The sequence below is a fragment of the Malaclemys terrapin genome, chromosome 8 (genome assembly GCF_027887155.1).
Source record: "Malaclemys terrapin pileata isolate rMalTer1 chromosome 8, rMalTer1.hap1, whole genome shotgun sequence".
Classification (NCBI taxonomy): Eukaryota; Metazoa; Chordata; order Testudines; family Emydidae; genus Malaclemys; species Malaclemys terrapin.
In genome coordinates this window covers 52,121,896-52,139,914 of record NC_071512.1, presented here as the reverse complement: position 1 = coordinate 52,139,914, position 18,019 = coordinate 52,121,896, and the positions used below count along the sequence as shown (strand labels likewise).

General features: G+C 48.3%; 1 protein-coding gene across 1 annotated transcript; it reads left to right on the top strand.

Moving 5' to 3' along the window:
• Positions 1-15,204: 15,204 nt before the first annotated feature.
• On the top strand, positions 15,205-16,028 carry LOC128841424 (histone H4 type VIII-like). The gene has a single exon (XM_054036415.1). It carries the CDS (start codon positions 15,734-15,736, stop codon positions 16,007-16,009), a length of 276 nt encoding a protein of 91 aa, XP_053892390.1. The 5' UTR covers positions 15,205-15,733; the 3' UTR covers positions 16,010-16,028.
• Positions 16,029-18,019: the final 1,991 nt, after the last annotated feature.

The following is an 18,019-nucleotide window of genomic DNA, read 5'->3' as shown; positions in this document are numbered from 1 at the left end:
GGGCTTTCAAACTGGGAAGCCCCCTGCATTTATATGGAGATATAGCTATGCCGTTGGGTTGGGAGGCTGGGGGAGCAGCTGAAGAGGAAGTGCTGTTCCTTTAAGACAGAGGAAGGCCATGGCGGGGGAAGATAGCCCCTCCAAAAGGGAAGTTCCCTGTGTGTGTTTGATCCAAACTGAAAGGCTGTGCTAGTGGGTTTGCGGAGGGAAGATGCTAACGAAGCGTGAACTGGCTGCTTTCAGCAGAGGCTCCCGGGCAGCCTGCCACCATCTCACTTTCCTGCCTGTGTTTCATTTATTTATATTTTTAATTAATGGAAATTTCAGCTCCTGTTAGATCAGGAGGAAGCAGTAATAAGCAGCCTGTGTGGTACAGGAGCCCTGGACTTCTCACCGCTCTGGGCCAGATTTTTAAAGCACTTTTGGAAATCCCGTTAGGCGCCTGTCTGCATTTCAGACACCGCGTTCCTCGGGGTGTGTCCTTCACTGGGAGCCAACCCAGAGGATATGAAAACTGGGAACAAATGAATTCTGCTGGGTGCAAAGGAATGTGTGTGTGTTGCAGCAAAGGCTCTCCTGCCTCCGCCTAGGAAAACATACCGGCTTCGTCCCTCATCGCTCCTTTCCCCGGCCAGTCGCTCAGGGTGAAGGAACTGTGTTTGAACCAATGCCAGTGTTGATGGAGCCAAATAGGGACAGAACCATGTTTAAAACCATCATCTAATCTTGGGCACTGAGATAGAATGGAGCCCTGTCTCCTGCATTATTGCCTCTGCCATTTTCCACTCCACCCATGAACATGCGCATGCTAGTTCATTTGTCTCCATTCACTAGGGATGTCAGCGCCTGCCCCCATATCCCACTAACTGCTGTTAGGAGGGTCTCTCCCCCCAGAGACTGAATGGGTCATCTCAGGTGGGTTCCTAATCTGACGGTTGTCAGCTGAGAGGTTTCAGAGATTGCAGAGAGTTTAAGGCCTCATTAGATCATCTAGTCTGATCTCCTGTATGCCCCAGGCCATTAAATTTCACCCAGTTACCCTTGTACTGAGCCCAGTGACTTCAGTTAACCCAGAACATTTCAATCTTGAGCAGACTAAACTGCCTTGTGTGCCACAGGCAGAGCACTGGAGAGACTGAGGTACCACCAAGGCCCCTCCAAGGGCAAGGGATTGATTAGGTGACACATGCTCAGATGATGCTAGCAGACCATCCCCGCCCTATGCTGCAGATGAAGACAAATAAAACCCCAACGTCCCTCCCATTCTAACCTGGGGGGGAACTCCTTCACAGCCCCAAATCAGTTTGACCCCAGGGATGGTGAGTTGTATGGGCCTGTGGTGCCCGTGCTCCAGCAAATTAAGGGCCCCCGGCTCCACCAATATTTGGGGCTGGGTTTCTCCCCTGGCCCCGCCTGCTGCCCCTGTGTGCCTCCCCTGAGCATCCCTGCTTGCTCTGGGCAGCGGGCGGCTGCCCCCTGCAGCTTGGCACTGCGCTCCCTAACTGGCCACTGCTGGCTACAAGGGAGCGGTGCCGGGGGCAGGCTGAGGCGGCTGCTGTGCCTGAGGAGGGGAGGAGGCGCATGGCAGCCTCTCCCCCTGGCAGGTGTCTCGGAGTCAACTCCGAGTGGGGCTTTGGGGGGGCTTATCCTGGCTGGACCTCCTGAGCAGCAGCCTGAGAGGGCTTGGGTGAGTGTCATGCCGGGGAGGGGCTCTCCTCCCCCAGAGCTCGCTGCTGCCGGCGGGGAGAGGGCTGGGGGGGAGTCTTCCTCTCTGGTCTCCCACCCCAGTCCCGGGGCAGCCTGTCTGCACCCCAAACTCCTCATCCCCGGTGCAGCCCCACACCCCCTCCCGCACCCCAACTCTGTCCCAGCCCAGAGCCCCCACCCAGCATCCAAACCCCAGTCCAGAGTCTGCACCCTGCACCCAAACTCCCTTCCAGAGTCTGCACCCCAACTCCATACCCCAGCCCAGAGCCTGCACCCAGCACCCCAACTCCATCCCAGAGCCTTAAGCAGGTAGGTATGTGTGGGGAGGTGGGACTTGGACCTGTTCTGGGCACCACCAAAAATTATACAGACTTGCCACCCCTGTTTGACCCTGAGCACGTGAGCAAGGCACACCAGCCAGGCTCCAACTGTGGTTAATCCCTGATACTTCAGAGGAAAGCGAAGAAAACCCTAGTTCTGCATGGTATCAGTTTCATCCTTAACACACTGATGACCATATTTCCAAACCTCTACATCCAGCAGCCTCCAAGGTATTTAGGCTGCTAATGACCATTGATTCCAATTGAGGATCTGGACCTATGTGCCTGGTGCAAATTGTGAAGTGTAGCAATCTCATTGCATGTTCGCTGTAGGGAAGATCTAGAGCCTTTGTATGCACTGGTATAGCTGAGTGGGCTGCCGCTAAGGGAATGGCAAAGCTAGTGCAGCTCAGATTTTATGTATGTTGACCGGAGTGTGTGGGGACCCAGGGCTGAAGAAACAGGAATGCTACAGAGCAGCATTCAATTGCGTGGGCAGAGTTATGGGAAATGGGGGCTGGACTGAAATCCAGGTCAGGATTAAGATGCATTGATGGGGCCATATGAGGGTATGGTACCGGAAGAGCAGGGTCCCCGCAGATCAAGACAGATGTGGGTTAACAGAGGTGTGGGTGAGCTCAGGGCAGGAGGTACAAGAGATCAGAGCCTTCTGGAGGTCCAGTACTGGAATAGCAGGCCTCCTCTGGTCAGGACTGAGGTACATAAACAATTGTGGCCCTACCAAATGTAGAGAGTTGGGTAACACAGCATAGACAAGCTCGGAGTCATTCACATTAAAAAGAACCATTTCAAATGCTCACAGTGTTGGCTTCTGAATGACTGGAGCTATAGCTCTCAGGAAAGGAATGTAGGAGGAATTCCAGGCTGCTCAATGAGGACAGTTGCAGAGTGCTCAGCTGTGGTGAAGAAAAGGAACTAAAACATGAGACAGTAGCAAGGAAGTACTAGAGAATCACACAAGAAAATATTATGACATTCTGTACTAGCTGGGCCGTTGTTCTGATGTGTCAATGCTAACAGATGATGGCGGGCGGCAGCTCAGGAATAAGTGGCATTAGCAAAACAGGGTGGTGACTCAAACCTCAAATAGCAAGGGGCACAGGTCAGGAAAGAGCTGCATTGGCAAAGGAGCTGAGAAGTGGTTCAAAGCCTAAACTAGCAAGGCGGGGGGGTGCTGGGATTTGCAGCTCAACACTGAAGTGTGTTAGCAGAGTGTAATGGGGAGGCAGGGCCTGGGAGTCATGGTTTTACCCTGTATTGAAAAAGAATTATTTTTATCTTTGCATGATGGTAGCACCTACACCTAGAGGCTCTCGTATGGAGCATGGTACTAAGTGAATACAAACAAATGTGGTAAAAGACCATCTCTGCCCCCCCCAATCTTGAAATCTAAATAGGCTGACAGAGCAGGAGAGAAGGAGTTTTATTATCACCTGTGATTAACTGAAATGCCACTGGGTAAAAAGAAAATGAATAAAACCCCAAAGTCCTCAAAGAAGCAGCTGTAGGTGGTACTGCCCCCCTCTGCCTCCCCCAAATTAGAACTAGGGTGTGGTCTACTGGCACTAATTACGAATCCTGGCAGAAACTGCTGGGAGAGGGCAGGGCCTATATCAATCAGCCCAGCTTCCTTCTATTCTCCCCCAGACCTCCCCATTTCTGTGGTGTTCAGGTCATCCTGGCCCACTAAGCAATAATATAGTGACATCTTCCATTTCACAGACGGGGCACTGATGCACCAGGAATTTGCACAGAGTTTATCGCAGAGCTGAGAATTTGCTCTAGATTTCCTGAGAGCTGGTCCAGCACTTTAACCAAAGCTCACCCTTTTTCTAACAATAGTGTTTTAAAAAAAGAAAACAAAAAACTCAACAACAACAAAACATTCATTATGTTGGGGAAACACCACAAACAGGATTCCTAACACAAACCATGAGCAAAAGACCTGCCCCCAAGTAAGTTTGGTAGTGTCCTTTTTCCCTTCAGGGTCTTAAGTCCAACAACCCAAAAGATCACCCCAAAAGTCCAACCCCCCCCCCAAAAGTCTTTCTCCCTGGTCAGTGCAGCCCCAGAGTTCAAAAGTTTATCTGCAGAGTCTTACCCCCTCAGCCTGGGTGGAAATGGAGGGGGGGGAAGGGGCACGCAGTGTGTTAAGGGGCACCTTACGTGAAGGCCAACTGCCCTGCCTCTCCATGGGGTTCTGGTGCAGCCTTCACCACGAGCCACTCCACTCCACCAGCCGTCCCATGAGCCGCTCTAGCCATCCTGCAAACTGCTCTGCTCCGCCCTGCTCACCGTCCCACAAAATGCTCCACTCCGCTCCCCCTGGGCTGCTCCAACCATCCCACAAACTGCTCAGCTCTGCCAGCTGCTTAGCAATATATCTTCAGGCTCCCCCACTAGTTAACACAGCACTCAGTAATCTCAGCTCTTTAGTGATTTCAGCTTGTAGTAGGGGAGCCCCACTGCTGGTGCACCATTGGCCCAAAGTAAATTCAGCATAGCAGCCTGTAACTAGACTCTTAAGGGAATCAAAATTAGCTCTCCTATTCAACAGTGGTAGCAGTAGTACAATTAGTGTTTCAGACCTTCAAAAGAAGCCTATACAAATACCTGTTCCCACTCTCTCTTAATTCACTGGGTTTGGGAACCCATGTCCCTTGTCTAGCGAGTGCTACTTAGTTGATGGTGAGTCCCTCTGTCATAAAAAGTTCCACTGGCCTTGATTCACATAATCAAGGTAACAACACTTTATTCTTCCTGCCCCAATAACAGAGAAACTGGGGATCCCACAGCAGCCAAAGTGACCATTTTGGGCTGCTGTAGGCTCATGCTAGGCGGAGTGGGTGTGCCTATGCAAACAACATCAGCCCCTGAAGTTCTTTTCCACAATTTGCCACAATTCACCACCAGATGTCAGGGTAGAGCTCATCCTGACTCTGCTTACATCCCTCCATTGCAGGCCTGGTGCTGGAGAAGTTCTGTGCCCCTGACGATTATTGGGGGGGGGGCTGTGTCCCTACTTGCCCCCCTTTGCGCACACCCCATCAATGGGACTTTTGCCGCACTAAAGCTGGAGTACAAACTAGGGACCTACGGATTTTTCTCAGAAATAAAAACTAATAAACATCCTGGGTGAAATTTTGCCCCATTGCTGTCAGTGAGAGTCATGGATTTCACCTCTTCCTTTTATAGAATGCCCCCTGAGGGTCCCAAGGTGACTTACATGGGGATGTACAAACTGATACACAGATAACCCAAGGATCGCTTTGCCCACCACTCTGGGGTGAAACACAGCACCCGGGGCCCCCTGGTACTTTAAGCTTGAAAGAGAAGCCCCCAGCTGGCTGAAATTGCAGATGTTGTAAATTGCAGTGACGTGAGTTAATTCTTCCCTAAAACTTCTTTGCAGAGCTGGTGCTGCATTTACAGAGATCAGAACCACACTTTCCAGTTTGTTTATGGGCTTGGAGAGGGAGGGGGTCTGGTCTGTAAACACTGGGTGACTTGAATTATCTTGAAACAGGAGAAGGGAGACCAACTGTATGACCTCTCCAGCATGCAAAGGGAGCCAGCTAGCGTTATACCGCTATCACTTATTTATTTGGATTTACACAGTACATTAATAAAAAGAGCCAATCCAGGGCTTTAGGTGACTTTGCTGTATATATTAAAAAAGCAATCATACTAGTACCAACAAAAACAAATCCAGCAGCCTTCCCAAAACTAACAAGGGGGAAGAAATAGAAATACGGCATTATAAATTAGAGAGAGAGTGAGCCCCGTCAAAAAGTCTCGATCCCAGGCTGTGTGTGGGTGGAGGTAGGAGTTTGGTCCAGACCCATCTCTTGTGCGTAGTATGGACTTGCTGTCTGTTGCAGAATTGCTTTAAGGTACTGGCGAAATTTTGACTTTCCTTCCGCAGAAAGGCATACAAGTCTAGCTCCTCGGCTGGTGTAGACTGACTGAGCACCACTGAAGTCACTTTCATGCCGATATTGACATTGGTCTGCTGTTTTCAGTAGAGTTACACTTCTGTAAAACCACATTAATAGAGTGGAGAATCGACCCCCTACAGTGTGAATCTGATCTGGGATTGGTGTTGATTTCATTGGCTACAATAGGATTATTGTGCATTGTTACCAGTGTAAGTGAGTTTAGAATCATGCCCATGGCCTTGTTTTTTCTCCACTACAGAGCACCGCTCCTCGCAAATGTCTGCGTTCGCTGGCACAGTTTAATCCCTTCATTGTGGTGATGCAAGAAGCAGTGGGCAGAATTGGGGCAGTACATGGTGAGAGCAGAAAATGGTTAGAGGTCGGGGTTCTGAAACAAATGACAGCATAGTCAGTTTTCTCTCCAGACTTATCACTCTTGGCTTTTAAAGCACCAATTGTCATAGCAGCTGGGCGCTGATTTTGGTGGGAATTTTATTTCAACTTCCAGGAACAATCCACCAGCATGCTGCCCCTTGGGCGCACCAGGCTCCGTCGCGCTAATCTGTGGGCCCGCTATCCCCTCAGCTCCAAGTAGCACAGAACACAAGTACCCTGTGTATACAGATGCAATGGGGAAAATCCCCTAGGATGTGTAGCTTTTCCTCCAGTCAGAAGCTTTAATAACTTTTAACCTGGAAATAAAAGTTGTGATACAGCCCAGAATAATCTGAAGTGCTTGTTTCCATCCCATTGGCCTGCTCTCTCTCTGCCGGAAAGCCATGAGTCATCACTCTTAGCTTTACCAGTCTCGTATTTTTTTTTTCTAACCAGACTGAAGAAGTGAGAAAGCAAATAGGAATAAATACCTCCAGCCATAAAAATGAAATAAATCAATATCCCTCCTCTGAAGCCGGAGATGCTTAATAGGCAAAGATCACTGCCAGATTGTAAAAAGGGTGTTTAGTGAGTAGCTAGGGCAAGTTTAACCCTCAGAAATAAATAGCAGAGCAGCTTTTCTCACTGCAGAATTAAATAACTAACTCTGGGTGGCTGTGATGAATAGGGGAACATCTGGCTGCAACACTCAGTAGCCTGGGCCCAGCATAGTAAAGGAGCCTAAAGATCTGGGATGAAGACCATGCCTGATGCTCTGCTCCTGTGGCACAAGGGTAAAGCTTGTGTGACTGTTCTCAGGCCACTCAAGATTGTGAGTCACCAAGTTACCCCTGGCCTCCAGCGTGAAGGAATCTTTCTTGTGGTAGCTGGGTGTCAGCCCGCTAACACCACCAGCCTTTCATGAACACAAGCGCTCTACTCTGGGATATGCCAGCCCTAACGTCAGTTTGTGGGTTAACAATAGGTGTGCCCCAAGTCCCTTTGAATCGTTCCACTCTGACATCCAGCCCCTGACACTAGTTGCTCAGAGAAATCTCAGATCCTCTGCCCCCAAAGATGCAGTGTACCCCAGTTTACCACTTCTATCTTAAACCACCACTCCTGTAAACCACACAGCACTCATGAGCACTTAGGGTAAAATAAAAGTAGGTTTATTTAAGAAAGAATAAAGATTTAACTGAAAGTGGGGGAAACAAGTGGCTACGACACAAAACAAAATCATAAAATGCAAACCTTGCTCTAAACTTATCAATAGTTATTAGCTTTCCTATCTAGCCAAGTCAGCTTCCTCTTCCCCCCTCCCCCCCAGTTCAGTCTGTGCAGAGCTGTCTGGTTTCACAAGAACCAGGATCCAAGTGTTCACGAAATTCCCCTGCTTTTAAGGGGTTTCCTCAGTGAATGGGGTATAGGATGCCTTTCCCTACAGTGTTCTATTGAATTAGCTTTTAGTCTTTATTCAGAGCCAGGGTGATGACTTGCCTGCTGTAAGGGTCCTGTTAACCTCCAAGGGGTTTCCATCATTTGCAGTTGTCTTCAATGGTTTTCCATTGACTGTGCCGGGATATGGCAAGGGTAGGTAACAGAACCTTGCGTTGCCTCGCCAACTGGCTAGGGAGAGGTGACAACTCCCTCTTGCATGAATGGGTCACCGCTGAGACACAATACCCCAGTGACTAATTTCTACTCCAAGTCCATAAAGCCTACATTTGATATAAATACATTGTTCCTTAAATATTACCTGTACATACATCTCTCAATGATTGTGAGTCGTGACAAGTTATGAGTTTTCTGTAAATACTTTACATGTTATGCTTTATGAGTAAATATCCTATCAGACATGCATTTGGTGTAGTGAGTTTGTCAGGTCTGAGGTGAGAGTTGTTAGCAAAGAACAGGGGACCTTTTGCCAAGGAGCCTCTGTGTTGCAGCTTCTCTCTGCAGGTGATAGAGCTTTCTCGGGGGCTGGTCTGAGACCATGGAAGGTCTCCCTGGGAGCTAAGAACCATCACAAAGCCCATCCCCTTCCGCTTCAAGGGCCAGGTGCATTTCCTCAACCTGCCTTCTCTGCTATAACCACAGAGCAGCACATACATTAGAAACCCCAACCAATCAAACTCTATGCTGCATACACTACTTTCCCCTGGAAGAGAGGGTAGGAGAGAGCAAGTGACCCACTTGTGACAGATGTTAGTCAAGTGGCTTAATGCACTATTGGAAGGTGCTCAGATATGTGATCAGGGCAGCATAAGAACCTTTAGAGTACAGAATTCTGAACAGGGCATTTCTTCCTTTCACTTCCATTAACAAGCCATTCCAAGTGGACACAAGAATCAAATTTGGGTTCTTTCCCCTTAAAGGCTATTGCCAGAGTCCACGCTGGGTAGGCATGGGAATTAATCCAGGTTCTTCTTTACCCACAGCCAGCACCATGAATCCATTCTAGGTTTGCACAGCATGCCACCTCAAGCTCTTCTCCGTCTGGGGGATCCTCCTAGAATCCATTCCGGGTGGGCACAGGGGATCCAGTTCAGCCTTATGTATGCTCTGGGAAGTAGCATAATCCCTTATGAAACTTTGCAGGAGGTCACATGATACAATGATTTTACAAATTTGCCATTTACTGCTTCTAATATTTGCAATATTGCAGCATTCCTTATGCCTTTAGTGGGGAATTATCAAAAAATCACTAAGAATTTTTAAAAGGTTTATGGTCCTAATCTAGAAAAACACTTCAGGACATGCTGAAGTCTATCCTTAGTCAGGAAAACACCTAAGTGTGTGGTTAAGTGCTTTCTGAACCCAGGGTGTTCTCCTGAATTGGGACCTAAATGCTTTGCTGAATAGGAATGGGATCACCACCATGTTCCAAGTTAATCATATGCACAAATGCTTTGCTGACTCAGGGCCTGCATTAGTCAATAGTGCTCAGTGTATTTCATTATGCGTAGGAAACTAACATCACTGCCCATTCTAGAAGTATTTCATCTTATGGAACACTGCACATCGCAGAATGTTTCTGACATGTTTTAAAAGAACAGCATCCCCAGGTCAAGTAAGAGAGGAAATATTTTCTATGCATTAATTTGTTTTTTTTGGATCAAACATGTGATGGGTTGTTCACCCCACACAAGATTAGAAGGGGTTAAAGTGTGTGTGTGTGTGTGGGGGGGGGGCAATTAACTGCCCAGTCTGCACCTGAAAGAGTCAGGGGAGTTGATTAAAGGAGGCTTAGCTGGGCAGGAATAGGCAAGGCCTATAAAGCTCAGGAACTGAGACTAGAGAAGGCACCTGGGAAAGGCTGCAGGCAGCAGTCACTCCCTGGAAAAATGAGGGAGTTTGGTTTGGAGCTGGTACTCCTGGAGAAGGGGGGAAACCAGGAAAAGTAGGAAGCAGTTTAGGGAAGGAACAGTGAGGGTTGAGAAAGATCCCAGAACTGCTAAGCTGAGGGTCCTTGGACTGGAGCCCAGAGAAGAGGGCTGGCCTGGGTTCTTCTACTGGCCATTGGGGAAGTGGCACTATCAGGATAGTACAGGAGAATGCTGCCTGGGACTGTTTGCCTAGAAGAACTTTGAGTAGCCCTGGAAGGGGGAAACAAGGTGACTTGGACTGACAGCTGAGTCATGAAGAGGGTGCTGCGATTCCTGGAGTGAGGCGGGTCCACAGGGTGAGAGGATGATGGGAGATGCACCATCTGAATAGGGTGCACCAACTGGCAGAGCTAAGCCCCAGGAGAGCCAGCAGGAGGTGCCGCTGTGGTGAGTGGACTCTGTCACACGTATCTCAAATTTTGATTATATAATGGTACTCCAGATGCTGTGTACAAATCTGGACTGTGTCCATGCCATGGGAAGACACTATACTGTGAAATGTGGCACTGTCATGGTACTAGTATATTTCACACTCTTTCATGTGGTCTGTTTAGAGCAGCTGAAATCTCATCCTAAGGAAGACATGCCAAATCTAAGCTAACTATGAAAAAGTATATTCAGAGCAGGCCTGCTTCTGCCAGCCCTGCTCCTGTTCAGTAATGCCCTTCTCTGAGCAGTCTCATCGGTTTCAATGGGGGTGATCACAGAGTGAGGTGCAGCTCAATATAAAAGTGGCAGAATCTAGCCCAATATTTGCATGAGATGACCCCAGCCAGGCAGTGTCTGGAGGACTTGCTTGTGGGCACAAAGAAAGTGTCCCTACCTCATGTGGGCACAATTCCTGCCTTGGCTCTGATTAGCCTAGCCCAGGCATGCTGGCCTGGGACTTGAAGTCCTGGGTTCTGTTCCTGGTTCTGCTAGAAGTTTGCTGGGTGACCATACGTGAATTGCTTTGCCTAACTGTGCCTCAGTTTCCCCATGTGTAAAATGGGGATAATGATACTGACATCCTTGTAAAGAGCTGTGAGATCTCTGGCTAAAAGAGCTAGCCTCTTCTAGGCAAACAGTCCCAGGCAGCATTCTCCTGTACTATCCTGATGGTGCCACTTCCCCAATGGCCAGTAGAGGAACCCAGAGAGGCTAATCCACCAATCCTCTTGGTGGGGCGCATGTTAGCTGGATCTGTGCTGTGCCTTGCTCTGCCTCCCACCACCAGCAGTGGGGTGCCGCACTGGGTGCCCCCAAAGAACTGGCCCCACAGAGTACAGGTAGAACCTCAATAGTCCCACTTTGGGGCAGGACCTGTTTGTTCCGGGAGGAGGGCTGGGACTGGTCCTCAGGTTAAATATGTTACGCCTTTGGCGTACAGAATGCTGCTAATACTTTACTCTTCAGTGGACTCTGAATCACGCCTCCTAAGTCAATGGCTTTGTATTGTTGCCAATGGGTAAGGTACTGGCCTGTGACACCCCACCCCTGCTAGCTCCTCTCTGCCCTCATCACTCGCCCTTACAACCAGTAAAATGTGGGAGGGCATGGCCCCCTGTTCTCCCCCACCCCCGATTCCGGTGCCCCAGTACCATGCTATTGTCTTGTTGGCACTGTTTTCTGAAGCGGGGGGAGGAGGGACAGGTGATTCTTGGAGGTCCTGGTTTCCCTGTGATATTCTGAGAGCTCATGTCCTTGGGATAGCCATTTGGTGAGAATTCTTACAAGCTGCTTGACAGCCTGGTTCAAGGCTCATGGGAATCAGTGACTGACTGGGGGTTTGTATTAGGCCATTAATTGCTGAACTCAGAAACAGCTCAGGGGAAGGCCCTTGGCATGGTGGATCAGGCAGCTGGTATCTCTTGGTGAACTGGGCTCTGAATTACCTGCAGGCTGGAGCTCTGTGGGGGAAGGATTTCGTGTGATTGTGGATTGAGTGAAGCGTTCTTTGTTCGCTAATTGAAACAGTCAAGACTTCAAATGAGGCACTTCTGTATTACTGAAGTTAGGAGCCTTTTGGGTTTTTTCCTCCTTTGCACTGAGGCTTCAAGATACCAGGACATAAGTCTCTGTGTCTGCAAAAACCTGCTTAAGAAAGGGAGCGGTGGGAATGGGACAGAGCCAATCTCATCCCCTCTGATTCCTGCATTGCTGTATTTCAGCAAATATTTTGCAAAAGGGTTGAATTTCCAACAGGTGAATGGCTCACAGAGCCTTGCAAATGTAAAAAGAAAATGAAGATTGTTTTTAGCTGACATTTAAACCTCTTTTACTAGCCTGTCATGCTGGTTCCCATAGGTTAGGCGAGACATACTTTCCTTGAAGAAAAGGATATTTATAGCAGTGTAGGGTGATAACAGGGAAATCTCCAGGCTGCCATACCTGTCAGCATAAGGTTACTTATGAATTTAAGGTTAGCAACCAATACTAAGTTGTGCGGGACTTGTAACTACAGTGGTCCCTGCTGTTCAGTCCCACATACAGCTCAGCCAATGCATCCCAGTCCTGATGGTACCCACTGATGTTGCAGATGAGGGCAAGTGCATTCAAGTCTGCTGTGGATTTGCAGTCTGGCTAAACAACTTGGTATTGGTTGCTAACATTAGATTCATTGTGACCTAAAAGCAAACTTAAACAGACATGTCTTGGTGCACGGCCTCTGTCATTGCTGCTCCAGCCAGCCTCCAACTCTGCCTTGAAATGTCTGTGGCCACAGTCCTGTAACAGAGTCAGTGCAGGCAGATCCTTGTGCCTGTGCAGATCCCCACTGCCTTAATGTAGGAGGCAGGGTGGCCTACTCAATAGCATGCTGGCCTGGGACTTGAAGGCCTGGGTTCTGTTCCTGGTTCTGCTAGAAGTTTGCTGGGTGACCATACGTGAATTGCTTTGCCTAACTGTGCCTCAGTTTTCCCATGTGTAAAATGGGGATAATGATACTGATATCCTTGTAAAGAGCTGTGAGATCTCTGGCTAAAAGAGCTAGGAATTGTTATTGAAGGACTGTAGGGTCAGGGCCTGTATCTTGACCCTTTATCCTTTGTTTTTAGGTACAGACATGACAAGTCCCTCCCTCTTTCTATTGGCAGTGTTGGTCAGTGCCAGAAATGGCTCCATCACTTAAGCTGGGGCCCTGATCCTGCAATCTCAGACACATGGTTGTTGCCATCAATGGGGCTTCACACAGGCACAGAGCTCTGCATAGATACAGGGATCTGACTGCATGTAGGAGCCACCTTGCAGGATCGAGACCCTGGTTCTTCAACCCTCTCCCAGCACCTCCACCAAAGAAATCAGTCCCTGGAGGGTTTTCATGCAATGTCTCATCCCAGGGGAATCATTTGGTGAAGCTTTTTGTGAGGGGAGAGGGAGGTTTCAAAGGGATGATGAGAAAACATTTCCCTATTTCTGACTTTCTGCTAGCCAAAATAAATTGGGAAACTCATTGCGTCTCCAAACCAACTTGGTCTACAAGTTCCAAACGTGTTCTGTTTTACTGGCCCTTTAGGGTTTTATGTGGGAATTAAAAAGATAAATCACAGACAACAGCTTTATAATAGAGATCCTGCATTTATGTAGGCAGGGAAGAGGTTTAGTTAACAGAGGGCTCATTAAAGCAGGGATATAAACAGAAGGCTGGGCAAGGGGCCTGGTGCAGAAGTGGATTCACTCCAGGCTAGGAATAAAGTTCGATCTGGGAAACTGGCTGCTGAGCTTAAAGGAGAGGACCACTTGTTCTTTTGCTCTGCTTTGCTTGGTTTGCAATTACTTTGGATCAGGCTAAAGAAAACCCCTGAGCTGGAGAAGCGCCCTCTCCAGGGCCGTGTGTGCCTGAAAGTGGCAGGATGTAGTTCTCAGGTTGTTTGCGCTCTCCCTTGCTTCTTCCTGTTATCTGCGGCTAGTCTGGGCCACAATTGTACAGTGCTAGTTTCATGCAGGGAGGAACTGGCTGGGTCTCTTAACTCTCTTTCCAGGCACACTCATGTTTAGGGATTTTAAGGTGAAGAATGCTTGTAAAGGAAGTGTTGGGGGATAACTGACTCCACTGAAACCGGCTTTCAGCCTTAACTCTTAAAACAAAGACTCTGTGTTTGTGGATTGCTTCCAGTTCAGCACCTTGGAGGCTTGTGGGGCTGGTTTGATCTATAGTGGACTAAAGTGACTTCACACCTGCAGTCGGGAGCCGTTGTGCAAGCCAGAACAGATGCTGGAGAGTGTGGCTGAACAGAACAGTATGGGGAAAAACAATTTTAAAGAGACAATGACCAAGGCTTGCTCTGACGGTCCAACCAAGGTTCTTTGGCACTCCCTCTTCTCATGCAGAAACTCCCAAGTGTGTTAAATGACAATGTGCCTGCTTTAGTTATGGAGGCGGGGGTGAGGTTGAGAACAGTCCCGCTCACTTGTCTTGAGATCTATACATGATTGAAATCCAGAGGTCAGATACTTAGCTGGCTGAAATTCTCATCACTTCATTGGCGCTAGGACCATTTACCTTAGCTGATGACCTGCAGGACTTCAGACTTGAAAGGCAAGTGTACCCAGCTACTATTCAGCTGACTTTGCTCCCATGTTCCTTTTGATTCTGTGCACTGCAACCCTGGAGCCAGGCTACGACTTAATATGATCCTCAAAGGAAAAGCAACAAATCCCTAATTTACAGAGCTCGCCAATGTTTTCATGCCATCTGCCTGGCTGCACGGATATTAACAAGTTACTGGATCTGGACCTGCTGTGCCTTGATGCAAAGATTTATTTTTACAGTCTTGATATTTGAAATGATCTTTTATAATTTCATGCTTAAATAACACTAAATAATGTTCCATGCTTGCATAGTGTAATTGGAAGAGGCAAATCAACCAAACAAATCAGCAATGACTGATCTTCCTGGATATCTTCAACCAGAAACAAATTGAAGAAAAGAAGGGCCCTGGCTGATTAACGCTTTGAGGGCCTTTGCCAGCTTAAGTATTTGCATAGGCCGGGAATCACAAGAGTTTAAAAGAGCTAGTGACCTCTTGCCAAATAAAACAGTGGGCATTAGATTAAATTCACTTAAAAAACAGAAACAAAAACGTGTTGTCAGAAGCTGCCAGATGGATGATGCTCTGGAACTATTGTAGGATTTTGGACTACTGCAGAAAAGATTTAGAAAATACTCTGCCTCATTTAGTCCCTTTTTAAGTCTTTAAAAAAAAAAAAAAAATTGGACCTGATTCACAACTGCTTTACTTCGGTTGAACACTGCTGGATTTCTCGTGTGATGCTGGCAGCCCAGATGCCACTCTTGCCCAGGCTGCAGGCATTAGCTAAGAACTGACAGCCTTGTAGCTGCAGACCAGACAGGTCACCTGTAGGTTAGTTTTGCTCAAAATAGGTTTTACTCCTTTAAGAATGTGTTTAGACTCTCTAGGCCTTGTCTACACTAACACTTTAAGTCAATCTAAGTTATGTCAGTTACGTAACTTAAGTCAATGTAACTTAATAGCACAGTGCAGACACTGCGTTAAGTCTGTCGATGGGAGACGCTCTCCCGTCGACTTAGTGCTTCTTAACCAAACCCCTTAAATCAATGCGGCTTAGTGAAGACAAACACTATGAAATGCTTGTTTCTGCAGGTATTAATCTCACTTTTAATTGCTATATCCCATGTTTATAAAGTAATATTTGTCTGTTCTGAAACTACATGCCCACAGTCAGGAGGGATGCATTACAAGTGTGAAATACTAGTTTGCCCCAGGGCGTTCTCTCCTGCCCAACAAAAGAAGGCCCATGAACACCAGCCAAACCATTATGGAACATCAGAAGACAAAAGACTTTGTTGATTGCTCCCCTCATACCCAGGAAGAGGAGACATGCAGGTGAACTTGTCCCATTGTTATCTTGAACTCTGAGTGCCCGGAATAAAACTCCTGACAAGAAGAAACTGCCTCTTTTTGTCTGTGTGAACTCAGAAGGGCCAGAGATTCTAAACTGAAACCAGCTATCTGCTTGCAAAATGTCTGGTCTCGGCAAGGGCGGAAAGGGGCTGGGTAAAGGAGGTGCTAAGAGGCACCGTAAGGTCTTGCAAGACAACATCCAGGGTATTATGAAGCCGGCGATCCGCCGCTTGGCTCGCCACGGTGGGGTGAAGCACATCTCGGGGCTGATCTACGAAGAGACCCGTGGGGTGCTGAAGGTTTTCCTGGAGAACGTGATCTGCGATGGGGTGACCTATACCGAGCACGCCAAGCGGAAGACGGTGACGGCAATGGATGTGGTGTATGCTTCTTAACCAAATGTATGCCCTGAAATGCCAGGGGCGCACCCTGTATGGTTTCGGGGGCTGAATTGGCTTTTAACCTAAAAAACCCAGGGGCTGCCTCCTGCATCTGCCCTGAAAGACACTTTGAATTGACTGACTACTGCAGTTCCAAGTATTGGAGGGGTAGCCGTGTTAGTCTGTATCCACAAAAACAACAAGGAGTCTGGTGGCACCTTAAAGACTAACAGATTTATTTGGGCATAAGCTTTCATGGATAAAAAGCCCACTTCTCAGTGGGTAAAAGTCCCACTGCAGCTCTGTTATTCTTAGGATTTAGATGGTAACTTGATGGTGTGTTTGCTTGCTTTAACCTGTAAATAACTTATTCCTTTTTCCTAGTTAATAAACCTTTAGATAGTTTATTGCAGGATTGGCTACAGGCATTGACTTTGGTGTAAGATCTAGAGCAGGTTCTCATGACAAATTTTTTGGGGACCAACTCTTGCTGGTGGCTGCTCTGACAGTTTTTTTTTTTCCTAAAATACTTTAGGAAAAACAAATATGAACATCAAAATTATTTATTGCTAGCTAGTAAGTCTGCTGCTGTGAAAAGTGATGTGTATGTTTGTTAATATTTTTCACAGCCTCCCAGCTAGCTACTAAGTCTGCTGTGAAGCTTGCTCTGCCCCGGCAAGCCTGGGGACAAATTAAGCCCTGGATGGGGAGTTGGATGGCAGGCAGCAGGAGCCAGGGGCAATGAGGGGTGGGGGGGGCAGCGGGGAGCAAGATCCTGAAGCCCCAGGGATGGGGCCCCACAAAGGAGCTTGAAGTCCCAGGGCCATAGCCCAAGGCCTTGCGGCCAGGGGACAGGACCAGAGCCCAAAGCCTGAAGCCCTGTGGCCAGAGTCTGCCATCCGAGGGCTGAAGCCTGATCCCCACCACCTCCAGGAAGGTGAGGAATTCACAGGCTGCCTGCTCCTCCAGTATTGTGCCCCAGGTGTGTCTAGATGGGGGAGGGGCAGGGCAGAAACCCTGCTGGCAGTCCCAGCAACCAACGCTAAGGGTACGTCCAGACTACCCGCTGATTGGGTAGCGATCGATTTATCAGGGATCGATATATCGCGTCTCGTTAAGACGTGATATATCGATCCCCGAACGCACTCCTGGTCGACTCCGGAACTCCACCGGCGCGAGCGGCGCTGGTGGAGTCGTCGGGGGAGCTGCGGCCATCGATCCCGTGCCGTGAGGACGCTATTCACGTAGCTGAAGTTGCATATCTTAGATCGATTTTTCTCTTTCCCCCCCCCCCCCCCCTTAGTGTAGACCAGCCCTAAGGTGACTCATCCAGGAGCAACAGGGAGGGGGAGGGGCAGCTGCTTTGCCCTGCAATCACTGCCCAGGAGGCTGTGGCTGCAAGAAAAGCCCCTGGTGGCTGTATTTGAGAAAAGCTGAAGAGTACCAGTTGATCTGGGATGAGTGACTGGTCTCTTGGGACTAGAAGTAAACTAAATGTGTAAACCCTGTGGGTTACAGTGGACGAGAAGCTGGATACGAGTCAACAGTGTGCCCTTGTGCCAAGAAGATTAACGGCATTCTGGGCTGTATAAGTAGGGGCATTGCCAGCAGATCAAAGGACGTGTTCGTTCCCCTCTATTTGACAATGGTGAGGCCTCATCTGGAGTACTGTGTCCAGTTTTGGGCCCCACACTACAAGAAGGATGTGGAAAAATTGGAAAGAGTCCAGCGGAGGGCAACAAATTATTAGGGGGCTGGAGCACATGACTTATGAGGAGAGGCTGAGGGAACTGGGATTGTTTAGTCTGCAGAAGAGAAGGATGAGGGGGGATTTGATAGCTGCTTTCAACTACCTGAAAAGGGGTTCCAAAGAGGTTGGATCTAGACTGTTCTCAGTGGTACCTGATGACAGAACAAGGAGTAGTGGTCTCAAGTTGCAGTTGGGGAGGTTTAGGTTGGATATTAGGAAAAACTTTTTCACTAGGAGGGTGGTGAAACACTGGAATGGGTTACCTAGGGAGGTGG